At 42.6% G+C, this 26,764-nt stretch overlaps 1 protein-coding gene across 3 annotated transcripts; it reads left to right on the forward strand.

Moving 5' to 3' along the window:
* The first annotated feature begins 260 nt into the window (after positions 1 to 260).
* On the forward strand, positions 261 to 24,821 carry abca3b (ATP-binding cassette, sub-family A (ABC1), member 3b). Of its 3 annotated transcripts, none has more exons than XM_052048901.1 (31): positions 261 to 549; positions 1,468 to 1,540; positions 4,009 to 4,255; positions 7,144 to 7,271; positions 8,124 to 8,289; positions 9,898 to 10,157; positions 10,258 to 10,374; positions 10,551 to 10,671; positions 12,382 to 12,555; positions 12,903 to 13,084; positions 13,204 to 13,350; positions 13,445 to 13,574; positions 14,079 to 14,233; positions 14,765 to 14,920; positions 14,990 to 15,200; positions 15,587 to 15,737; positions 15,824 to 15,922; positions 17,010 to 17,208; positions 17,289 to 17,595; positions 18,274 to 18,547; positions 18,662 to 18,866; positions 18,967 to 19,186; positions 19,336 to 19,494; positions 19,904 to 20,076; positions 20,309 to 20,443; positions 20,661 to 20,855; positions 21,711 to 21,898; positions 22,814 to 22,984; positions 23,172 to 23,368; positions 23,458 to 23,531; positions 24,007 to 24,821. In XM_052048901.1, the coding sequence occupies exons 2-31, from the start codon at positions 1,487 to 1,489 to the stop codon at positions 24,136 to 24,138; spliced, it is 5,127 nt and encodes a 1,708-aa protein (XP_051904861.1). In that variant the 5' UTR covers positions 261 to 549; positions 1,468 to 1,486; the 3' UTR covers positions 24,139 to 24,821. The 3 variants fall into 3 exon arrangements, with proteins under 3 accessions (XP_051904861.1, XP_051904862.1, XP_051904863.1); XM_052048902.1 differs by lacking the exon at positions 261 to 549 and adding an exon at positions 1,213 to 1,339; XM_052048903.1 differs by lacking the exons at positions 261 to 549; positions 1,468 to 1,540; positions 4,009 to 4,255 and adding an exon at positions 5,494 to 5,611.
* The last annotated feature ends 1,943 nt before the right edge of the window (positions 24,822 to 26,764 follow it).

The following is a 26,764-nucleotide window of genomic DNA, read 5'->3' on the forward strand; positions in this document are numbered from 1 at the left end:
TATTCACCATCAGTTACTGTCGGTATTTTTACACAATTATTTGTACAGAGCGAATACCTTTGTCACCTGTGAAGAGACTTGTGAATGTCCAATTAATAATGTGCGAGTCCTGTTTTTACTACGGTGGTGACGTAATCCAAAGAGATTCTTATGTCTGCTACGTCCAAAACAATTTATCTATACTGTACACTAGGTCGGAGCGCCTTAATCACGTGACCCGGGCGCTTTTCTGTGTGTCACGTGTTTTTTTTTTTGGGGGGGGGGGGGTTGTTGACTATTCTGCTGTAATTTGGTGATGTATCCGCGAGCTGGCTGGCTCTCGGAAGCTAGTGCGCCGTCATCGCCTCGCTAGCAGGCTGGCAGGCTTGGAGGGCGAAACCCGTTGTTGGGGGAATGCGAATTCTAATGCTACGACGGGAGATCTGTGCATAAGAAAGAAGAAAAAGACCCACTGTGATGTTTTTATTCTCTTCATGCTAAACCGACGAGGGAACGGGGAAAAGGGACTGTAAGCCTGTGAAGTTCACCTGCCAGAATAACGATACTGAGGTAATAATTTCACATTTTCTTTTTATGACACGCCAGGAATTAACGTCGGAGAATGATTGTATTGGGAAAAGACGCGAGACGGTGTGTTATTAGATGAATTTATTAAGGCTGACCCTGAGTTTTGTTTAACGTTCATCAGGAAGCCTGAGGGTTTGACGAGCAGGTTTGTCGTGCAATCACAGCGCCTCAAATCCGTGCTGGGCCAATCAAAGAAGACGGAGGTGGTGACAAGCAAACTATTCCCGTTTTAAGGCGTTTCTGTTTATTTCTTCAGAATACTAATAAAGCATATGCCAATTTGCAAACAATTATTGTATTAAAGTGAGTAGGAGTGGGTTAAAATCAAAAGGGACAATGACGGTAAATTGGCTTTGTGAAAAAAAACTGTCCAATCAATAGGGCGTGAGAGTTGCAATGGGCCAATCAGGGAGAACGAAGTCGGGGCTTTGGCAACAAGGAAACGTCTGGAGGATTTTCTGTCTTGAGAAGACTATATAAGTAACAAATTCGTAAACAATATTAAGGGGCTATGCTTAATGGATTGCGTTAATATTAAACGAGATAAATCGTTTTATAAACAAGCCTGTCTTTCTTGTTTGTTTGTTGTTTGTTGTTTCTTACCTTCTTGAATATTTTTCTGTCGCCCTACCAATAATTTCTATCCTTTCAATATGTCGCCCTACCAATAATTTCTATCCTTTCAATATTGTTTTTCTCCATTAGCGGACTGTTCCACCTCTCGCTTTTGTTTTTTTGAAACTGAATCCGAGACAGCATTCCTCACCTGACTGTATGGCACGTTGAAATTGAAATGGTCTAATCAATCTCACGTTTAAATTAATGTCGTTTTGCACTTTGTACATTATTACATTTGGCTCATTTCACTCCTTTTTTTTTTCAACGCTACTTGCCTGACAGGAGTCCAGTCCTCTTGAAAATGGCCATCGTTCGGCAGTTTGGACTCTTGGTCTGGAAAAACTACCTTCACCAGGTAAATTGGAGAAAAGTGCAGCAATTTGTTGCAAGTGTCAATTATGAGTGAAAGTATATGTGCATGTTTTTAGGTCACAGAGGTTGTAGACTGTTGTTGCAGACTGGACTTGGATTTCTACTGCAGAGCATAAAACATATTTTACACGTTTACATGGATTTGTTTGCCATAATACTGTACATCATCATAAAGACTCAGATAACGTGATGGCACAAGTGCACACCTTTTTATAACTGGGCATGTGGATGTGTTCAGAATTAACGAGGGTATATTCAAAGTTCAAACTCATATTAACTGGGACTCGGCAGAAACCTGGTGTCATTTAAAATTCCTCTGATTAACCTAGAATAAAGTTCAGATGTTGTATTTGGCTTTCGCTGCCATTTTTGTTATCCCATCTTACAGCACAAGCTGTGGTCCCGAGTGAGCTTCCACAAGGCTGGAAGGGTCTCATTATTCAATATCAGTCAGCTGAACGGTATAATACAATTTCCAAGGTATCATCAAGTCATGAAAAAATGTCACATATTACCAAGAACTTGATGTCCCTCCAAAATTGATGGAGTGCAAAGACAACTGGTCAGGGAGGTTACTAAGAACACTTTTGGTGGAGCTGCATAAATTTCTTGTCAAGCACTGTCTGTTCAGTACATTAAACAGTCGTCCGTCATCATCTTATGTCTGGGCTAAGGGGTACGGTGACGAGTCAGAACCCTTATTATCTAATGCAGAAAAATATCTAAGTGTGGCTACACTTTGTAAAAACACCCTTGTAATCTCTCAAATATAAATAAGTAGGGCAATGTGTTATGGACCGATGAAACCAAAAGTGAACTTTTTGGCCATAATTCCAAAAGGTGACTGTGGGGGGACAATTCTAAATAGAAGTCAGTGTTAGTCCAAAACCTCCAGGGTTATTTCATAAAGCAAAATGATTTTTGGAAAAGCCTACTAGAACAGCTGAACTTTATTTTGGGGTGTCAGGAGTCCCCTTCAATGGTGGCAGGTGTGTGCTTATTCCCATTCAACAGGAGTCTGAATGTGATTCTGAACAGTCACATATCCAGTCATAAGAGGGTGTGCACACTTGTGCACCCACTTCATCTCTGTTGTTCACTTCCCCTCTTGAAAATATATATTTTTTCAATTGAGTTGTATAGGTTAGTAGATGGCATTATGATGTAAAACGTTTTGTTACACCTAACGTGGGTCTAATTTTTTTAGTAAAAAAAAAATAGCAATGGACTGAAGACTTTTTATAACCACTGTAGATGAACGTATAGTATGAATAGCAACTCGGCGGGGTTCACTGTCCACTAAACTATTATCATAGATTATCAATAGATCTGATTCTGCATGAAATGGCAACGAGAGAGGATCTCTGTATATGTGATTGTGAGGCAGGAATTTATCAAACTCTGTAGTGTCCACATCATGAAGATAATGTATCAAATTTAACCCGATTGAAGGCTATTGGCACGTCAGGATTTGTACGTTTCTGATTGGTGGCCATCCAATATCAGTTAAACTTTGCACAATGGGGTACATATTTTGATATGCCCCTTGTTTGCTTTCTAGCGTAGCAATGATTGTTGCTCCATCAAATTTTATCTTCAATTCCGAATGGTTTCACAATCGCATTGATTGAAACGTGCTCACGTAACCGAATTAACTTTGCGCTAAGTCACTCTGTGTTCTAATCACTCATCACAAAAACCCACTTAGATGGACTTTCAAGTAGCTTCAACGCTTTCGCCATGAGTTAGGAGGCGCATCGCAAAGATGCCCGGACCTTTTCTTTTCATTCGTATTGATCAAAGGATCCCATTTGAAACTTTGTAGTGTTCTCATGCCTCTCTTCATCTCTTTAATTGAATATTTTGAAGGAGTAAATCTCATAGTTATCTGGCACTTTCTGTTCGCTGGAAGGTCACCTCTTTTCCACTCGTTGTACCTAATCCATCACACTTTGTCCTGCATTACAGATCATTTGGGAAATAGGAAATTTGAGACCTCCAGCAAGGAAAAGTTGTTTTTTTTTTTTTTTGGGCGGGGGCTTACCATTTAATCAAGATCCATTTGTATGGCATAATGCAAACGTTGATGGCCATAATTGGATAAATAGGCTACAACCACGACTCTACCTATTTCCTAAAATGGTTTGCTTCTCATGTAGTGTTTCCCAAAATTCACTGAACCAAGCATATTTTGCACTTGGAAAATCTTACAAGAAGTAAATACGCTTCAATAACGAAACATGTCACAAACTACGCAAAATTCTCTGAGAAGCAAATATTTCTGGAACACTCCAGCCTCAAGTTAACATTTTGACCTAGTTCCTCAGAAGCCTCAAATGCGGTAATTGACTTCCTCTCATTATGTCAAACCCATGACCAATAACTCATGACCAATAATCCCGTGATTTCTGTCTACCCCCCCTCCACCTTTCCCCCCAAACCACGCCCCAGAAACGTCAAATCCTGGTAACACTGGTGGAGATCGTCTTGCCCCTGCTCTTCTCTGGTATCCTCATCGTGCTGCGCCAGAAGGTGCCGTTCAAGGACTTCCCCAATGCCACCGTCTATGAGAGCTTCGCGGTGGGCGCCTTGCCCAAAAACTCCCTGAGGCACTTGCAGCTGGCCTACGTGCCGGCCAACTCCAGCGCCGTGCGGCAGGTGGCGGAGGACGTGCGACTCAACCTGGCCATCGCCTCAGGTTGGTGGTAGTCAAGCACCCCCCGGCCCCCAAGGTGGAAAACGGGTCTGTTTGTTGTCCATCCAACTGTCCATCCATCCATCCATTCTCGATAGAAGTGGCTCTGTAACCTTTTACAACAATTACTATCTAAAAAAAATAAAATTCCTTGGCTCACCAAGTTTCACCATCATGACCACCAATGTAGCAAGGCCTCAATATTTATCAGCAACGAGAAAAAATGGAACGCTCTGCTTGAATTTAAAAAAGTATAAATATACAGTGGTAGCTCTATTTACGAACGTCTCTTGATACTCAAATTTTGAAGTTACGAAATACCTCAACTGGAAAATATTGCCCTTTTGTTACGAAAGAAATTTTAAGATACGAAAGGTACAAATGTAATTTGGGTGGCTACTCCAAGCTCCGACTTTCTTGAACGCAACAAATGTATTGCTGCTCCACCACTGGCTATTACCGAGCATCTTCCTGGCATCCCATTGGCTAAGAGGGACCTCTACCGAATGTCTCTATGTGTGTCGATAGATAAAAACGTCCTAGGATCAGTTCTTCATAAATCGCCAGGCAAAAACCACTTCTGAGAGAGAACATGAACTAAAGAGGACAAAAAAACGACGAGACACAGTTAAAAATAATCATTTTTATTAGTTTTTCATTGTTTTTAACATTATACGCAACTCTTTATTTATTGTGCAATAATCTAATCTGTAACATGTATTTGTTACATATTTCGATGCATTTTTATGCTTTAAAAAACATTTATGTCTGAATTCTGGGGGTTCTTGGAATGGATTAGGGCATTTACATGGAAAGCGTACCAAAGCGCACCTTACAAAATTTTCTAGTTCAGAAGTTTCTTCCAGAACTAATAATTTTTTTAAGTAGAGACACTACTGTATTTAACATAAAATTTTAATACCAATTTGTGTCAATCACTCTCTTCCGTTTGCTCCATATCCACAATGAACAGCACAAGATATAAATGCTATTTATTTTTTTCCATTTCAGCCTTTTGGAACCCAGTTGCTTGTTAAAAAAAGAGAGAAAAAGAAAATGTATTTTTAAAAGCAATAAACAATACAGTTATTGCTTGATACATCATGTCCAATGGGGTTACAAGTAGGAAACTATCTACCAAAAGGGAATGGGATGGTAATAAACACTCAATGGCCTTTGTAACGCAAGCTCCTGCATAATGAACAAAAAAACATTCTCTAATCTTAACCTCTGACAGAAATTGGTTTACATGCCCAATGCGGCTCTTCCGGCGCCACTGTCTTGAGAAGGGAAACGAGCGCTGCTACCTTGGCACCATTCTAATTCCAAACTGGGAAAACTGGCTTCTCTGCAAACCAGGTTAGGAGAGAAAGCGCGCCACGCCCTGCTCTCATTTCATACAAAGAAAGCTCACGCGGAAGCCTGCATCTTTTTTCTCAGCGGTGGCACTTGCCTCATATGCATGCACGCTGACAAACAATTAACTGAGGCGTGTGGCCGCCGGTCGTCATGTAAACACTACCACATCTCTCAATGAATAATTAAGACGGCCTCACCATTCCCACAGTCTACAATTAGTACATGCGCCTGGTTGCTCTCTGTACAGTAGTTCCAACGGCGACTTGATATTTCAAATAGCCACAGTCATGGTTTTGAAATGTCTTCATGATTAATTTTTTTTGTTTGTTTGTTTTTTTTTCCCCTCTCTGTGGTATATTGCGAAATGAGATGCATCATCTCATATCTGATAGTGGCCTTGCCAGGACATGAACCATTGAAAGCCACAGATGATTACAGTGCTGTGTTTTCAGTCCAACACAACAACAGTGTTAGTCCAACAGTGTTGGATTTGTTTGTAAAAGTAGACGAAAGGTGATTGATATAACTGCCGGTTTACATGGTCATAAATAGTTACTATTCACGGGAGATTTTTTTTTCTCCCCCAAACCACTTCTATAATGTAATCAGGTTACAGGTTAGCATTATTGGTGCATGAAAGGGTGAAATCAAATTTTTAAAATGGTCCCATCGTGGCTGTGTGATACTAGATTAGAACTATCTGTTTATCTGGACTAGATTAGAAAACTTGTTTTTCACATGGTTCTTAGCATCAGTTACAGAAGGTTTACTCACAGTGCCCCAAACGCAAAGTACGCTTTATGCTAGCGTCAGTCTGTCGAAACAGGATCTGTTCTTGAGAAAAAACCATGCAGCGGAATGCCTGCTAATTTCCCCACTGATGAAAACACGGAACTGCTCGAGAAGGCGTTTGCGCAAAGCCAAGATGGCTGCTTTGGACTGAACTGCAGTCGGGACAGCAAAGGAATGTAGCTTTCTGATAAATACCTAAAACCAAATAGGCGGGGGGAAAAAAATAAGTGGATAGTGACTTTTGAGACACGCTTTATCTATTCAGTATAATTCATGATTTCATCTCCTTCTAATGTAATATTGAATCCATTTTGTCTTGGGATTTCCAGTCTGTCAAATAGTCGCACAAAAGAGCCTTTTAGTATTCGCCTCAGGCTCAAGTATCAAGGGCACGTTTGAACCGATGCAGCTGCTTGTCCTGTTTTTTTTTCTGTGTGTGCCTTTCCCTCCATTCGTGTGTTTATTCAGTGGGTCTGACCCAGATTTAACCCCGTCGGCCTGTGTGTAAAGACCTCGCTGCAATCCGAATACCTGCATGTGTGCGTGATAGTTGGAATGTAAATTGGACTTTAGAAATTCTGGAACTGACATAAATGTGGCTAAAAATTCAAAAAGAAAGCAGAATATGGTTTTATTTTGCAGTAATCCCTCGCTATACCACGGTTCATCTTGAATGGTTTTGTTTTTTTCCGTGGTGTGTGATAAGATTGGTTTTATAAAAATAATGTCGTCTGTTACAGTGCATGGCTTTGAGACGGAAAAGCACTTTGAGGATTATGTGAGGAATGACCCTCTGTCTGGAAAAATCCTGGCCGCTGTGGTTTTTGAGCAGCCCTGTTGTCACAATGATGAGCCTTTGCCCCTTCAGGTATAAGCGCCACACGATATGCATCATTAACAAAATAACACTTCCCACTTAATGCTTAGTCTTTGCTTCGAAATGCACTCGCACTGCACTGAAGTCGATGAGTTACAGTGCATGTTAATGAACAATACGTGGGACGCATGCATGTCAACACACCACACCGGATTGGAGCCAGAGGCTAATTTCCACCCGTTGTCGCCGGGCAGATTACAGAAACAAAGGAGGGGAAACGCACAATATACAAAGTAACACATGAATAAAAACACAATTAAAAGTCCAAGTCATGATTATATGACTGATTTGCTTTTAGCCAGTTTTTGATAAAAAAAAAAAAGTGGGTAATTTGAGTGGTACATTGTTCTGGTTTGCCCACTAGGGGGCAGTACAATACAGACATACATAAAACATGAAGAAGAATTTTGCAACTCAGCGGCACTAAAAACCGTAGTAATGTCAGTCTTTTTTTCCCACAGAGGATAAAGAACATATCCCTGTGAATATAATTATATTGTCGACATGTTTTACTGCATCGTTTGTGTTCAAATGTCCGCTGTTTGAATCGGACATTTGAACACAAATGGTGCAGCAACAATATACTGATTATAGTCTAAAATTGAGACTATTCAAAAATTTCAGCAGAGGGGTGAATCCCTCGAATTTATGTCCCAAAAAACTGCCAAGGCAATATGATGCACGGTTTCTGTACTGCTGATGATGGCAAACCCACACTATTGGCCTTCCTCTCTTTTGTAATCACCCGAACAATTTGTTATGTTTATGCCTCACTACAGTTGCATTTGTGTTTTTTTGTTGTTGTAATTGTTCCTTGACATTTTTCTTTTTCACACACACAAGGTCCGCTACCACCTGCGCTTCACCTTCACCCCTCGCAACGCTCCGCCCAAAGAAAAGTCGGAGCTCAACCCGAACAATGACTTTGACTGGCACACGCTCAGCCTCTACCCGCTTTTTCAGCTACCCGGCCCGAGAGAGCAATACGACAAGCATGGGGGAACACCTGGTAAGAGCCTCTCTTCTAATGGTTATCTTTATATTCACACTGAGCTGCTGCCAGAGCTGGTTTAGAAATAAAGCGGCCATTTGTTGCTGACAAAACCGGTGCCTGAGGAGTGCCAACTCTTTATTGGTCCTGGAGGAAAGCTTCTAAAAAGTGCAGTAGGCATTTATTCAGGGCGCTTTACTTTGTCCAAACTTTATGAAACAGCAAAAAAGCCAGTAATTATTTTTTTGTTGTTGACATTTTTTGCAAATTATAGTCTGTTCCAAAAGTATGAGAACGACAATGTTAATTTATTTTTGTTAAGCCCCGAAGACATTTGTGTTTCAGTTCTAAGTGAATAACATTTGATATTTGGTGGCATAACCCTGACTTCAAATGACCGCCTCAAACCCGTCACGCTTCAACTACACCAGATTCATTGGGGGTTTCTTCAGTCTCCACTTCAGGAGAACAGGGGTGTGCAGACTTTTTCTAACCATCCTATATAGTCTGGAAGAGAGTTTTTCCAAAAGAGCATTTAAAACTGCAATTTCCCTGCCTCCTTCCAGCTTCGTTTCTTGCAGGTGTAATAGCAAAACAACGTTGGCGTTAATTTACATTATGACTGCAGAAAGCCACTTTAGGCTAACGCTTAAAACGGTCAATTAAATTGGATTTTTGCAAATGAAGGCCTCTTCTTCATTTTCTTTGGGTGAGTGGGGGTGGACTAAAATACATTTGGATCATGACTTCTCATCATAAATTGAAGTAGCCTGCAAAAGTCAGTCGCTTTTGACATCCTTAGACCAACAGCTGGGACTCGCTTCATCTCTGCAGCCTTTTGGCGCAAGAGGCTACGTTTCCACGGAAACTGCCACCCGGCGCGTTTGGTGTGACCCCCGCCTTGTCAAGCCTTGGCGCGTCCTCTGAGCAGCGCGACATCTGCGTGGCGTTCACGCGCCATTCGGACACGCACTAAATTGAGGTTTTCGAGCGTGGTGGGCACAACTCGGGGGGGGGTAGTATGCGAGATGCATTGAAGCCGATGACTACGAGATGTGCGCTACGCGTAAACAAAGTTAACCGTATATTAGTAAACCAAGTGTGTGTGTTTCTCTTCTCATAGTTGAGAAATCCAAGATGTTTTGTCACTTGCACAGTAGTTCCTCAAAAGATTGTACTGTTCACGGTTGCCATAGTTTCCTTCAGCCTCAAGAAACAAGACTTCTCTATTTCCGTGTGGGGTCAAGACAACAGCCTGGTTAAGTTGCAAAACTACCAAGCGTGAAAGTAATTGAAGTCATCATCAAACCACTTTTAAGCACCTTCCAAAGTTAGCTTGCCACAAAATAATTTAGACTCACACGGTAAGCATCTATTTGAAGGTACGGTCAGTCCATAAAATGCATCACGTTTGGTAATCTGTTGCTCTTTGAACTCAGACGATCCCACTCCACGAGCTCTTTGGCCATGGTGTTACTTGAATTACTGTTAATTTAATGTGTAGTATCCTTCGGCTTTCCCTGACTGTCGGACATGTAAGCAAAATGTTTCCACATCTCACGCTGTGCCCCCTTTTCCTTAATGCACCATGGCTTTGTTCAATATCTGCTCTTCTTTTCTTCGAAGGTTATTTCCGTGAAGGATTCCTGGCCGTGCAGCACGCCGTGGACCGAGCCATCATGCGCTCTTACAACAGAACCGCAGCCGACTCGCTTCTGGGACAAACCAGAGTGGTCCTGTCCCGCTTTCCGTACCCACCTTTCATATATGACGTCTTCATCCTGGCCATCCAGAACCAACTGCCCCTGCTGCTTGTGCTTAGCTTCACCTACACGTCCCTCAACATAGTCCGAGCCGTGGTGCAGGAGAAGGAACGGAAACTGAAGGTGGATGTTGGAGGGTTGTTTTTTTGGGGGGGGTTGCTGAGTTGATGATTTCAATATGCATTCTAAGCCGTTTTGTCCGTGCTCTTTTTATGGATCTCAGGAGTACATGAGGATGATGGGACTCAGCAACTGGCTCCATTGGACCGCGTGGTTCCTTATGTTTTTCCTGTTCCTCTCCATCTCCGTCTTTTTCGTCACTCTACTCCTCTGCATCCAAGTGAGTTTCGACCCAGTTAGCCCTTTTGATTACATTTTTATGTCAAAAGTGAGTCGCTGAAAGTGTAACTCCCACTAGGTGAAGAGCAGGCTCACTCTATGCTGCAACTGCCTGGGTGCACTTGTAGTTATTCTAATGGGTCAATGACAATAATTCTGTGTATTTTATGGTTGTAGGTTAGCCCGAATGGAGCGGTCCTGAATTACAGTGACCCCACACTGGTCTTTGTCTTCTTTCTGATATTCAACGTGGCCACCATCAACTTCTGCTTCATGATCAGTGCCTTCTTTTCCCGAGGTGTGTGCATATTTGGGTATGATTGATTGATGACGATTCGTTTTTTTATGACCACTTCATTCCAAATTTTAGCACGGCGGCCTTGTGGTCAGCATATCGCCCTCACAGTTTTCTTCTCTTGGTGCTTGCGCATTATTTTTTCCCCGGGGTGGCTCCAATTTCTTCTGTGTTTTAAAATCATGGACGTTCGCTTCAATGCAGACTCTTAAATGGTCAATAATTCACTGCATGGAAATGTGAGCATAAATAGTTGTCTCCTGTGATTAGCTTGTGACCCTTCCAGGTCGTCAATTTATGATTATTTTTTTTTGGTGTGTGTGAATGTAATCCTACTGTTATGATTAATTTAATAATTTTTCAATTAGAATGTTCTTCTCCTGAAATGACAATATTACAAAATACTCCAACACTATGACACCGATACCACATCAGCAGCCTGAAAAATACCTTTTTTGGGCAGCTCAAGAAGGAGTCATGCATGAGGATTAAGTGTGTGGTGTGAAAATGGATGAATTCAGTTGTCACGCCATAGTTTCATTTTAGAACTGAAATGCTGAGTTACTAGCGATATTTAAGTTGAATGTGTGATGAGACTGTTAACATTTTTCATCACAATTGTAAGCTGTAGTGGCATTATCGAGTATTGATACTTGATATTGGTAAATACTCAAATAATGTTGCTCACCACTATTTTAATAAAACCATCAGCGCATGGAAAGCAGAAGCAATAAGTGCCCGCTGTTCAAACAAGCAATACCATAAGAAATAAAAACCTTTATTTTCTCCAGAAATTGCTCGTGAATGTTGCAATGTGGCTGGAGGGCAATAAAGCAAGTGAATGCAATATATATCATAGCAATCCCCCGAATACACGTTTGATGTCCCGCTTGCAAAGCTAATTAAAATGCTCGATAACAACTGTTGTAATTAGACGTAGAGGGTTTTCAGTCTTGCAGGTGTTGTGTGCTGGCAGTGTTTAGCGCGAGCAGCTGCCTCGGCGCGATGTCGACTCGCAGCGCACTTTGCATGCGCACTCCAAATGTCAGAGCCGCGGGAGCTCTTTGGAGAGTTTCTTTTCATGGCAAATAGAAGCGCTTGCTCTTTCATTCTGTTCTGCCAGTAATTGTCTTGCATTCAGACTTCTTGCAGTTTGGTCATTTTCATCTTTTCGGTGTGTCGCTGTGTTCTCTCTGAAATGTTACTTCCCATTAAAAAGCTTTCAGAATATTCCATATGTATTGGTTCAACAGTACACAGTCACATCTAAATAATGTCGCTAAGCGAAGGTCAACCATGAGCTCAGAAAATGTCCACCCTATTGTTGTCCACACACAATCGCACACGTACTTAGGTGGTTGTATGCACGTTGTCCTCTTGCAGTTAATTTATTAAATAAATAAAAATTCAGGGGCATGGCCAAATTTTTTTTTCCATTTTCCCTTATCACTCATACCAATCATAAGTGTCCAATGGAAAAAAAATGACATAGCTGTCTTTTATATTTTTTTCATTACACAATGATCCTACAAATGTATTTCGGACCGAAAGCCCTATTCCGTCTTTTCTTCCCCCCGATAAGCATATTCATTTTCTTTGGTAACCATGACAACAATTGAAAAATGTCTTTGCACATTTCTCATTGTCAGACAGATATTTAGCATCCTTTCTCACTGTCTCTTTTTTTTTTTCTTTTTCATTTTACTTCTTCAGCCAACGTGGCAGCGGCGGCAGGCGGCTTCACATATTTCCTGAGCTATCTGCCTTATTTGTTCCTGTCGCCACGCTACGACCTACTCAGCCATGCCCAGAAAGTGTCGGCCTGCCTTATCTCCAACGTGGCCATGGCCATGGGAGCGCAGCTACTCGGGATGTTTGAAGGCAAAGGTGAGGCTCCCAAATTTTGTGCTGAAAAGGCCACAATTGATTTTCAAAACCAATATGTGGCCCTCGTGTATATGTGAAGTTGTTTATTAATCGAATAGTAGTTCATTCCAGTTTGAATTTTATTTGAAATCAGTAAATTAGAATGAATTAACTTTTATCTATCATTTAGTGTGATAAATAATTCTAAAAATGTATATAATGGTCTAATTCAGAATTTTAAAAAAAGTAAACTAATCATAATGATAATCCGAAAACTGTTACAGAGCTGCAGGCATATATTTTTTTCTACTTTTTCCATATTTACTCATTATTTATGCCATATCTATTTTTTTTCCTCTCCTACGCAGGCACGGGCATCCAGTGGTGTAACTTGTTTGATTCTGTGACCGTGGACGACGATTTCTCGCTGGCCCAGGTGATGGGCTTGCTGCTGTTTGACGCCGTACTCTACGGCCTTGTGGCCTGGTATGTCGAGGCAGTTTTTCCCGGAGAGTATGGCGTGCCGCTGCCTTCGTACTTCTTTGCACTGGTATGCTCACACACACACACACACACACACACACACGCACACACACACACACACACACACACACACACACACACACACACACAGGTGTCTGACGACTAAGTCATTTTTTTCATGTGCAGCCTTCGTATTGGTGCAGTAGCCCTCGCATGGCTCTGGTGAATGAGAAGGAGGAAGAGGAAGATGCCGAAAAGGCTTTGAAAGGAGAGTTTATCGAGGAGGAGCCAAACGGAGTTGTCTCTGGGGTTAAGATAAAGCACCTTGCCAAGGCAAGAACAGTACACAGCAATTCAGATGTTTCTTGTTTTTTTTAAAGAGGGTGAAATATCTGTTTGTCTAGAATTTGTTCTCATTCCACGGCAGGAGTTCAAAGTGGGCAACAAAACGCGCAATGCCGTGCGGGATCTCACGCTGAACATGTTTGAAGGGCAAATCACGGTGTTGTTAGGACACAACGGTGCCGGCAAGACCACCACGCTGTCCATGTTGACAGGTGACCGCTTGTTACATTTCCTATATATATGCGCTGCCGCAAGATGAGCTTGCTAGAGTTTTACTCTCTCTTTCTCTCTCTCTCTCTCTCTCTCTCTCTCTGTGTATAAAATATTGAGCTACACCCACCACAGCCCCGCTACGTGGGTGGAGCATCTCTGTAAATGTGTATAGCTGCCACAAGATGATGGTCAAGTGCTTATAACCGAGAGGATCGTAAAGCACGAAGGCCATGCATATAGCATGTACACAATCATGCACACAGGTTACATGAATGACTTTATTCAGTAGTTAAATTACATTTGTTAAGAAAGTGTTTCTTGACGATTTTTTTTTTCTCTTGCACATCAGGTTTTCATGATAATATATTTATGGATTAAGTGATCTGCAACGGGTAGATTTGTTTTTTTCTGAAACAGAGCTAGAAATTACCAACACATGGTAAAAAAAAAAGACACCCTCGAGGACCCGTTACAGCCCTACTCTGCGTCCTTTGTCTTCACAGGTCTGTTCCCCCCAACCAGCGGGAGGGCCTACATCAACGGGTACGACATCTGTCAGGATATGCCTCTGATTCGACGCAGTCTCGGACTCTGTCCCCAGCATGATGTTTTATTCGATAATCTGACCGTGACGGAGCATCTGCTTTTCTATGCGCAGGTACTCGCACTCATTATGCTATATTCTCATAAAATTACTTTTTTTTAATTAGATTTTTTTTTCACATTGCGAATTTGATTTGAAATAAGAAACGTTTTCATTCCTATAACATTTTTGATACACGTGGTAGTAGGGTTTAACCGTTTCTGGATTATTTGTGGTTCTTTGATGGGGGTTGGCTTTACCACTGCCCAATAACAGTTACATTGGCCAGCAAATGTTTCTTTTTTTTTCCCACATACCAAAAGTAATATAATGGTTTCTGGGTAATCCAGGCTGCTGATCGAATCTCTTTCTTTGTATTAATTCTAGTTTTTGAGATATTGATATTTTTGACAATTGATTAATAATTAATGTGCCTTGACAGTTAGCATTTGTCTAATATTAATATCAAATATTGCCTCATTTTCACAACTTTGCTCGTCACCTTTTGGAATTGACTATACAGACGCCTCACTAAAACCAACAAAGTGCAAGCAGTTTGTGAATGCTTGTTCAGAAAGGATGCGATGAATGTGCTGTGTCATTCAGCTGAAAGGCTTCTCCAAAGAAAAGACTCCAGAGGAGGTGGACAGAATAATCTGCATCCTCCAACTTGAAGACAAGCGACACGCTCGCTCCAAGACGCTGTCAGGCGGCATGAAGAGAAAACTCTCCATTGGCATCGCCCTCATTGGCGACTCCAAGGTTAGCAATCTCTCACGTGTTTGTTTTCCATCCATTCGTTCAATTTGAATTCCACGTTTGGCGAGCCAGGTGGTCATGTTGGACGAGCCCACATCTGGTATGGACCCGTCGGCCCGACGCGCCACGTGGGATCTTCTGCAGGGCGAGAAGAGCGGGCGCACCATCCTCCTCACCACGCACTTCATGGACGAGGCCGACCTACTCGGCGACCGCATCGCCATCATGGCAGGGGGGGAGCTGCAGTGCTGCGGCTCGCCACTTTTCCTCAAGAACAAATATGGTGAGCATGAGAGGATGCGTGCCTTCAGATTTTTGTACGTTGGCATCAGACAATAATTAATTGACGTCACTGAGCTGTACCAACAATTTTGTCCAAATTAACTCACTCATAAATATTAGTCCTACTTTCTCTCATTGTAGTATAGGGCAGCGTAAGACCCAGTTTAAGTGCAATTAACACGTTTGCCATCTGGTGGTGATTGGCAATATTACAGCCTAAAACTACAGTCAATGCTTGCATTCTTTTTTTAAATTGGACAGTTGTAAGCTCATCTTGAAATTTCCATAAAAAATGGCGATGCTTATGCTCCAGCTCAGCCGCCAACATTCTGAGGACAAGCCCTTTAGAAAAATGCATGAATTTAATTCAACTCCTGCGCTCCCCAGGTGCTGGCTACCACATGGTGATCGTAAAAGAGGCCCTCTGCAACGTGTCCGAGATCACCCGCCTCGTTCACCTGTACGTTCCGAACGCCACACTGGAGAGCAGCGCGGGAGCCGAGCTGTCTTACATCCTCCCGAAGGAAAGCACCAGCAGGTTGGTCATGCGGATCCTGTTTTGGATATCTGAATTTCAAACAAGAATCTCATATAGTCTTTCCTGTTTTTTTTTCCTCCTCTCAGGTTTGAGCTGCTGTTTGCCGAGCTGGAAATGAACAGAGAGGAGTTGGGCATCGCCAGCTACGGAGCATCTGTCACCACAATGGAGGAGGTGTTTCTCAGGTCAGAATTTTAGTAAAAAATATTTTTTATTAATATTTATTTATGAAATTTGTGATAAAAAAATATTACCTGAAGATTAATTTATTCATTATATTATTATTATATGAAATGATTATGATATTTTAAAAAAATCTACCTGTTGCTGCCCTTAACCTTTTATTCATGAATATTACAAAATATTTTATTAAATGACATATTATAATTAAAACCTGTTGTACTAGAGCAAAAACAAAGACAATTTGGTATGACTGCAAAAAAAACAACAATCATCTAGATAAAAATGACAAATCGGCAGATACCCAAGGAAATTTTCCGCTTGTCATACTCAGAAATGTTCCTCAGCATTTTGCTTCACACGGCTTAGTTCTGCCTCCCACTTAGTGTCCGCGTGTATCTATGGCAACGATTTACAGTGTCCCCTCTGCGGTGGGCTAACGTTGCACGCCGCTTCGGCTCGCGCCACGTCACATTATAATTGGTGGCGCTGCGAATGTTTTCCCCGCCCTGGGCTTATTATCCGCAAGTGCAGCTGGGAAACCATCAGTGGCTGTCCACGCTTGTTGAAATGCCCAATGTCAAACGTGACCATCTGTTTTGCTCTTTGAGGGAGGAAATAATGGGAACAGCAATGGTCAGTTTGTTATTGTGGCCTTATCCTGCACATGCCCTTGTTAGCTGGGTTTTGTGTGTATACACACACATACACACACATACACACCCACGCACTGTCTCACTCTCTTCGCCAGTAGGCGGGGGACACCCTGAACCGATTGCCAGCCAATAGTACGACACATACAGACGAACAACCATCCGCGCTCACACTCACACCCAGGGACAATTTTGAGTGTTCAATCAGCCTGCCGTGCATGTTTTTGGAATGTGGGAGGAAACCGGAGCACCCGGAGAAAACCCACGCAGGCACGGGGAGAACATGCAAACTCCACACAGGGAGGCCGGAGTTTAAATTGAACCCAGTGCCTCTGCACTGTGAGGTCGACGCGCTAACCACTGCACACCGGACCACCTCAGTTATCAACATCATTATCCAAAATGCGTTGAACCAACAGCTTCTGCGTTATGTTTTCAGAGTGGGTAAATTGGTAGATTCCAGTTTGGACATCCAGGCAATCCAACTGCCCGCCCTGCAGTACCAGCACGAAAGACGCTCGCACGACTGGACGACGGACGACACCAGCAGCATCAGCGGCATGACCGACGTGACCGATTTTACCGACAGCGGCACTCTCATCTCCGAGGATTGTTCCAACATCAAACTGAACACGGGGGTGAGATGAAGATAAAGTTAAAGCACTTCGGTGGAGAGTTGTCAATGAAAGCTTACCCCCTTGTGCCGCCCTCCAATCAGGCAAGACTTTACCTGCAGCAGTTTTACGCCATGTTCCTGAAGAGGGCATTGTACAGCTGGAGAAACTGGAAAGTGATGGTGGCCCAGTTTCTCATCCCCTTGGTGTTCATCGTGGTGGCGTTATTGGTGGCGCGCACACTTCCCAACCACAAGAACGCTCCTCAGCTGGGACTGGAGCTGCGTCGTTACGGCCCCACCAGGGTTCCCGTCGCCCTGCAGACAGGGGCGGGGGCCTTGGCCGCCAACCTGGCCACCGTTTACAGCTCACAGCTCCTCGAGCAGCACGGCCAGCTCGTCAACATCACTGGTAAGCTTTGTGAAAACGGCATCGCGGGTTGTTACCTGAAATGAGACCTCAAAAAAACTTTTCTTTTTTTTTAATTCAATATTGTAAATGCGATTTTAATTATTTTTTTCAGGGTCCTCTTCCCAAGTACTTTTTATTTTTTAACAAATATAAGCAATTAATTAATCTCTGTTCTAATAAGCTATCTAATTTTTATATATATATTTTTGGAGTGTCATTGAGGTCAGGTTTATGCTAAAATAGAGACAAATGAGCCAACTTACTGGGTACTTCAATTAAAATCGTGAATTGTTGTTTATTATTTTTATAATTATATGGTTATTTTATTTTACTTCATTATTTTTCTTCTCATATGGCACAGTGTTCAGGTCATTACATATGCGGAAGTGCAGGATTTGTAACCCGTTTCACTGGGATGTTCATGTTATGTACGTTCTATTTTGATGCCCGGAACTGATGATGGTCTATGTATTTAAACACGTGACCATGTTTTTCCTTTTTCTAACCGTTTAAAAAAAATTCAATAAAAAATAAATCATGAACATCGCGCCCGAGGGAAAACAACCAATCAGACACGCAACACATGATGATGAAGTGTTAATCAATTTAACTTGCACCGGTTCATGTAAGTAACTTTCCCAACCCTGCTGACAATTTCCGCATCCTTTCTCCTCTCAGACTTTACCCATTACATCCTGACCCAGGCAGAGGAAGAAGGCGGCAGCTTTAACGAGCTCTGCGTGGTGGGAGCCGCTTTCCGCGGCAGCAGCAAACACTTTGCCGAGGCGACGGCGTACTTCAACAACGAAGGCTACCACACGCCCGCCACGGCTCTCATGATGGTGGACAGCGCTCTGTTCAGACTCCTCGCCGGGCCCAACGCTTCCATCCACGCGGGGAACTACCCGATGCCGCGCAACCTGTCTGAAGCTGCCCAGGGTCAACTCGCACTGTATGCAAATTAGTTGTGGTGTTGATACTTTGTCCAATAAGACAAAACTGAAATGAAAGCGAATAATCAATTTCCTTCCTTCTCGCTAATGATCGCTTTCTCTCTTTCTGTAAGGGGAAAGACGGGCTTCATCATCGCCATCAACCTCATGTACGGGATGGCGTCTCTGTCCAGCACCTTTGCACTACTGCTCGTCACCGAATCGGCCATCAAGGCCAAGCACGTGCAGAAGGTCAGCGGCGTCTACCTGTCCAATTTCTGGTTCTCGGCGCTACTCTGGGACCTGGTCAACTTCCTGTTGCCGTGCCTCCTCATGTTGGTCAGTCACGGGCTTTTGAAGAAACCCCCTCCCCCCCACATATTCACGGTTCATTCTTGACGAATACTTTACTGTTATGTCACCGTAATTTCTCTGGCAGGCGGTGTTCCAGGCCTTCAGCGTGGACGCCTTTGTATTGGACAACCATCTGGTGGACGTGCTGCTGATGCTGCTGCTGTACGGCTGGGCCGTGGTGCCGCTCATGTACCTCCTCAGCTTCTTCTTCGCCTCCGCCGCCACCGCTTACACCCGCCTCACCATCTTCAACATGATCTCCGGCACCGCCACCTTCCTGGCAGTCACCATCATGACCATCCCAGGTGAGCGAGAGGACAGTTTGGGAAGATTCAATACAATACAATCGTAAAGGCAAATTACATAAGTTATTGCTTTAAAATCATGCTGAGTGTCATGTATTTATTATTATTATGTGGTCTAATGAGCAGAACGTAATTTTGTTTTTCCCCAGAGTTGAACCTGCAGAGTCTGTCCCATTTACTGGACAAGGTGTTCCTGATTTTCCCAAATTATTGTCTGGGAATGTCCTTCTCTCAGTTCTATCAAAACTACGAAGTAATCTCATTTTGCACATCCAGCCCAGTCACTCAGGCCATCTGCAAGTACTTAAGTAAGTTGTTCAATCCCTTTTTTCTTTCTACATTACCAAAAAAACCCCAAGATGAACGTCATTGCGCTTTCTCTGAAATCAACCGTTTTCTATGAGCGGCACAGAATTGTTCACATTTTTTGGCCCATGCTTCCTTCCAGAATTACTTTAACTCATTCACTCCCAAAGACGTTTTTAAACGTCTTTTCAGACTTGGTGCAGAATTGGCTGGTACTGAATGAGTTAACTCAACAATACTAGTGGCTTTTCGAGCATGAATTGCCTTTTGTGGTCACGCTACAACATTTTATTTACGTGATTCAAAGATTGAGTTGCTGGTGTCTTTTGGATCGTTGCCCTGCTGCAGACGCCAAGCACGCTTCAGCTGAAGTTCATGAACTGATGGTTGAACATATTCTCCATCCGTCAGATCTCAAGTACCAACGCAACTACTTCTCCATGTCCGAGCCTGGCGTGGGACGCTTCCTGGTGGCCTTCTCGATACAAGGCGTCGTCTTCATCGTTCTGCTGTTTGTCATCGAGCTGCAGTGTGTGCGCTCTTTCCGCCGATTCCTCTCCTCCCTGTGCAGGAGGCGAAAGCAGGTAGCAATCGTGGGGGCGGGGAGGGACATTCAAATCACTTTTCTATTAGGGGATGGACTTTTTATTTAGGCACAGGCAACTCCTGTTATTCCCGACACAGCCCGAAATGGCACAAATGTGTAAGGGGTTGATGCCCCTTCGAAGATTTGAGACTTGTCTTCATTCCTAGTAAAATGCCTGTGGAGATTTATGAAATGGTTAGGGTTCACTCTTATCCTCTTTTGTGTTTCAGTTCCCCCTGATAGGAGATGCAGCACTGCTTCCAGAGGACAGAGACGTTGCAGATGAGAGGAAGCGGGTGCTTGAGTGCCATCCTATGGTGGAGTCCATGGTCGGCAGCCCCCTTATTCTGCACGAGCTCAGCAAGGTGTGCAACCCCAAGAGTTTTCCAAGAGTCACGAGGCCCTATGCATTTTCACTCGCCACATTTTTTTTGTATGTATAATACAAGAGAGTTACCAAACATGACCATGTGCAATATTTAGGCTTCACGTTAACATGCATAAAGAAATGATGAAGAGAGAGGGATTGATTGACCTTACCGTTCCAATTCTGTTGATGTATTTTTCTGTTATCCTCTTCAGGTTTACGGCAGTGGACAGCCTCTTCTTGCTGTGGACCGCCTGTCTTTGGCCGTGGGTAAAGGAGAGTGTTTTGGCTTGCTGGGCTTCAACGGCGCTGGGAAGACCACCACATTCAAGATGTTGACCGGCGACGAGAGCGTGACCTCTGGGGACGCCTACATTGACGGATATAGCATCTTGAGAGACATAAAGAAGGTATTTGCTGTCAGGTGGATGGCCATGGCAAAGCTGGGTTGCGGTCAACCGGCACAGATTTGTGCTTTGGCATTCGCACATTCACCTGTTGAAGAATTGTCTTGGGAGGGGTTTGGGGAAAATATCGTCCATTATTTGCTGAAAACCTATTGGCTGAGTTTGTGCTCAGGCTAAATTATTAAAAGTAAAGCGTCGTTTTGTGGTGTCTTGGTTCCAAGGAACTATGTTGATGTGAGCTGAGGAGCTTTGCCTAGACAAAGTTCGTGTGTTCTCACCATCTTGTGGCATTTTGGTGCCGAAAAACTGTTGAGTGGGTTGAGGGACAAAAGTAGTGCTTCACCATCATTCAACACATTATGCTCAACAATACATACCACGCAGTTCAGCACCAAATACTTTGTATCATTGAGTAAGTAAGTGAATTTTCATCTGTTGGATGGATGTTCTTTTCTACTGCATGAAGAAATTGGCTCAACACTGTTAAGTTTTAATCTTTTTTCCCCCCCCCAATATCCTTTGCTAGCTTTAGCACTAGAAAGCTTATGAATACAGTAGTTAGGTAAATGGACAGATTGATAGATGTGTATTAATTCGCTCAGAATTTTTAACTTTGCTTAACTAGCTCTCTAATGATTGACAAACTGTTTATCTGTTTGTCACAAACAGACAGAGCAAAAATGTGTAGCACCTGAGCTAGCTTTAGAATCATCAGTGTAACTGTCTAACCAGATAGAAAGAGATGATAGATTTGGAGACAATTTTATTGCTACACATTAAATTTCACACTTGTATAATAAAATACATTTAAGGGACAGTAAACACCGACGCTGAAGGCATTTGTCTCTTGTTTCACAGGTGCAACAGCGCATTGGATATTGTCCTCAATTTGACGCCGTGTTGGACCATATGACGGGCAGAGAAACCTTGAGCATGTACGCCAGGCTCCGAGGAATACCCGAGAAGTATGTGTCGGGCTGCGTGGAGAACGTGCTGAGGTCTCTGCTGTTGGAGCCGCACGCGGATAAACTGGTGCGCAGCTACAGGTGAGCCAAACCGTCAATGTTTGTTGATCCAATTCAATGTTTGACTGAGGAAAGGACGATCCGGCCTTCAAATAAAGTCCCAGACTTTTTTTTCCTCAAAAGTCTTATTTTTGGTTTTAGTAGATTTTTTTTTCTCCTTTGTGTCTTTAAAATAAATCTCATGACAATTACATCATTCGAAGGAAGAGTATCTGAAACTTTCTCATACCTCAAATTTTGCCTCGTAGCACAAAGCGCAAAAGAAAAAAAAAGACCCAAATGACGGCTTATAATTTGGAAAAAATCCAAAGTTAGTGCGCTCGGTTATACAAAAAAATAAATCAGTAAACTTAAGGAGGCTCCAGCAGTCAGGGCACTTTTCTCATCCAGGGCAAAAGGGCAGGTGCTTGAGCACCAAAAAAAAAAAAAAATGCTGTCTGCGCACATGCCTGGGCACGGCAACCTGTGCAAAAACAATTGTGGCTTGGAAGCACATACCTGAGGTCAAAGGTTTCAAATATGTCAATAAGTGACTACCTTTGCAAGTTTGCAAACACCTCCTTGACAATGTTCTGCATGATTGACCCTGTGGTTGCACTCCGGGGTGGGGGGGGGGCTTCTTTGTTGTTCCGAGGACAACCATGTGAAAAGGATTCCGCTCATGTTGTTTCTGAGCGGGTATCTGTCACTTGCCATGCATTAAAATAAATAAAAATATTAATAATGACTGGGATTTAGTAAACTGTCTCTTCTCTGTTTACAGCTGCTTTATGTCAGCAAGGACGCGTTTGGAATTACGTAAACGTGTTCTGAACGAACTCAAATTAATCTACCAAAGCAATTAATCGCAAAGCCCTGCTTGGCCACATTTAAATCCACTTTCAGAAGAACAAGTACAAGTGGCTGATATCTGACTTGTGAACATTTGCCACTCAGCGGTGGCAACAAGCGTAAGCTGAGCGCCGGCATGGCTCTTATCGGTGGCCCTCCAGTCATCTTCCTCGATGAGCCCTCCACCGGGATGGATCCTGTGGCCAGGAGGCTTCTGTGGGACGCTGTGACGCGCACGCGGGAGTCCGGCAAGGCCATCATCATCACTTCGCATAGGTGAGGGTGTACTCATCCTCGACCCAGGGGTGGGAAAACATTTGTGCTGAAGGGCTACATTTGATACTTTTCTTGACAAGTAAGTTTTTAGACCGAGCAACAAAAAAATAAAAATAAAAAAACTGGAGTCGCTGGTTGTTCAGGGAATGACTCCAAATAATCTACAGAGGTGTCATACTTCCCCTAGTATGGAGGAATGCGAGGCGCTCTGCACCAGACTGGCCGTGATGGTCAACGGGCAGTTCAAGTGCCTCGGGAGTCCGCAGCACCTGAAGAGCAAATTCGGCAGTGGCTACACGCTGCTGGCTAAAGTGCACGTCGAGGCCGAATTGGAGGACAGCGACCTGAAGCTTTTTAAAGACTTTATCGAAAGCACCTTCCCAGGTCTGACCATCAATGAAAAGAATTTGGCTTTACTCCATTGTAATTTCACATGCAATGACTTCACAGATTCGATATATCTTCTCTTACAGGAAGTCAAATGAAGGATGAACACCAGGGCATGGTACACTATCATTTGACGGATAGGACGCTAACCTGGGCACAGGTATTGTGAACAGTGAAGTGTGTGTGTGTATGTGTGTTTGCGTGTACTTATTGTACTGACTCAAAATACATAGTAATGACATCATAATATCAAATGTCAAGAATTCAACAATTTTGCCACATTCCTTGTTTCAATTCAATGTGCGAGATTCGTGTGGACACAGCTCCTCACAAAGCCGCAGTAATATTAGGTCGTTTTTTTCAACCGATGAAGAAAATGCGCCTGAGTTATTATTATTATTATTATTATTATATTATCTGTCTATGACTGTAGCTCCAATATTTGTGTTCGATGACAACACAATATCGATTTTGTTAGCACCTCCTTGGCGTTTAGCATCATGTTAGCATTTAGCTAGTGAGGAGTTTTGCAAGTTACAGTTTGGGTGACTACACAGACAGCGCTATTTTCGGAAATGGGTGTGTTTTAGGTTTTTTTTTTTCAACCCCACGCCCTCTCTGTTTTCCTTGCAAAGGTGTTTGGCACCTTGGAGACAGCCAAAGAGAAGTACCGCATCGAGGACTACTGCGTGAGCCAGATCTCACTGGAGCAGGTCTTTCTCAGCTTTGCTCAGTTCCAACACTGCAATGAAGGCAGGAGGAAGTAAGACCCGTCTGTCCCGACGCCCGTCCCACATCCGTCCAACATCCATCTGTCCCCTTCTGTGCGCGTCCGTTTGCGTTTAACTGAGTGATTGAGTGACCAGTCTTGATGGACTCATTGCGTCGCACCACTATTGCGTAAAAGACTTGGAGTGGGTTGGCGACTCAGCGCGCCCCCTTTTTATTATCTTTTTAGTAAGTTCTATGGCAATGATGTCATGCATTGCTGCTGAGTTGCGTCCAATATCATTTGTGTGTGTGCGTTATTTAAAACCTTATTTTAGGCTCATGTTCCAAAGGACTTGAAGCAAAAGAAGAACCACTGTTTCATATGTTCATGATTGTTGCACACCTCAAAGCCTTATTCTAACCAGTGAGGGTTTTGGTTTGTTTGTTTTTATTGCCTTTGTCTCAAGCCTCTAAATGTTGCTAGATGCAAAATTATGTGATGTGTTCATGGTACACAAAAAAGAAGTCCGAGGGCAGAGCGTTTAAGAGTTGATTGGGTGTGAGAATGGGAAAAGAAGAACATGATTTTATTTTGAAAGTCCAGTCTGGCACAGTGGAACCTCCAAAGTGGAATGCGCCTAATGTGGTACAAAATAGTTCTCAAAAGGAAGTCGACAGATCTTGTGAGACTTCAGCTCAGTGAGCATCTGAATGATTGACACCATGAGCTGATGGAAAAGAGGCAATGTGCGCTGAGATGTCGCCGGCAGTTCAGTACAATATGACCAAAGCAGTTATTAAATATCAGTTAGCAATACAGTTTTACCTTGATTTAAGATTATTTACCTCTTTCTCCATTGAAATGAATGGAAATGCTGTGAATCTCTTCCAGCACCACATAACATGGTTGTAACTTGTTTCTGTGTTTAAATAACTAAATTGTTTAATCCCCCCACCAGCCCCCTGGGGAAAAAAAACTAAAGTGGTTTGCAAGCAACCACAAAGTGGTACAAATACTAAACATAGAGTGCCACTATGGTTCATAATATAATATACGAGCATACTGTGCGTGTGCGGTCACGGGCCGATCGCGTGAGGTTGGTTGATCGAAAAGTAGATCTTCCGTCAAAAAAGCATTTAATTATGAATCCTCGTGTATTTGTAGTCAACTTAGTCATGTTGATAGTAGGCTAATAAAGCTCATATAGATACATACAGCATGCGTTGCCTACATGATAAGGCTTTTCATTTTTTGCAGACCCAGACATGTTTGTTTTTTGTGTTTTTTTTTTTTTAATCCAATATGGCTCTTTCACCATTTTGGGTTACCGACCGCTGTGTTAGCTTTAGCTGGCTGACTTTCATAGATGGAAAGTTAGGTGAAATACTCAGCGTGTAATTTAGTTACTTTGACAGTGCACTTCATTTGGGAGTGTCAACAAACAGCTTGAGACATTTTGGGGGAAGAATGGGAGACCATTTTTTTTGTTTTAGAGCAACAAACCAGCCTCCACTTTACAGGTCCCACTGTAGACTTCTCACTGCGTGCTCCTTAAGACTCTGACATCAAAAAAAAAAAAAAGAGAGAGCAAGAAAAAGAAACCATCAAATAATTTGTGTACGTGTGAGGATTAAATCATATATATACTGTAACGTATAGAACACTTAAATCAATGTCTTATAGGCTACAATAGAGAAAGTTTCTTGAGAATTGATGTGCTTTTGGACAAGCTGCAAGTAGCTCGTGTTTCATCTCAAGCTGCTTTTTCCACATCAAATGCCTTTTCACTAACAGGGAATGATGAATCTGCTGTTTGTTCCTCTTTTAATCCGCATTCGGAGCCTATTCCTACAAAGCCTTCCTTGCACTTTGAAATAGATGTATGTATTCCTAATCTATAGGAATTATTAACAGTAGTAATCTCTCTGTCTTGATAGTTGATATACAATACCATCCATGGTGTATTGTGAGGCAGAGATGATAGAAATGTATTCACCAAGCAAAAAAAACAAGCCGATATGTTGGCAGCATGAGACTCTTTTGCAGGGCTTTCCTAAAATTTGATATTCCACAAAGATTATTTACCATGTGTAACGTGTATTTTTTTTCCCACAATGTTTGATTTTTCTTGATTTGTATTTTGCACACAGCGCAGCTTCTTTGCCCGACTTGAATCAAAAGTGCATGTTCGTCGGGCGCGGAAAAGGAAAGTGTTGGGGTTGGGGGGGGTCGCACTGCTGGTGGTGAGATATGCTGTATGATATTTAATAAGGGAATGGTGATATCATTGTAACTGTATGGAGCTCATTCCGTTGACTGTATCTGTATGTACCGTCATCTTCCATTTTGGATTAAATAACGCTCTATGCAAATGCGAGCAAACTTGCTGTTGTTGTTATTTTATCAAGAGAGACATACGAATAGGTCAGAGGAAATTTAAATATTTGCCTTGCAAGCCAGTTTAAAAATAAACAAAGTTGATCTGGAGCCCTTGCAGGGAACACCTTTATGATTAAACTTTTATCGCCTGCTAACTTGACTGAACAATGACTGCAATTTAGGATCTAGCTAGGGACGTATTTATTGTTATTCTTGTTGTTGTTGGTGTCAATGGTGTCGCTATAATTAATATATAGTTTTATTATCAATTCCTCTGATGTTTTCATTCCACTCAATCCAAA

This window comes from Hippocampus zosterae, chromosome 17 (assembly GCF_025434085.1).
Source record: "Hippocampus zosterae strain Florida chromosome 17, ASM2543408v3, whole genome shotgun sequence".
Classification (NCBI taxonomy): Eukaryota; Metazoa; Chordata; class Actinopteri; order Syngnathiformes; family Syngnathidae; genus Hippocampus; species Hippocampus zosterae.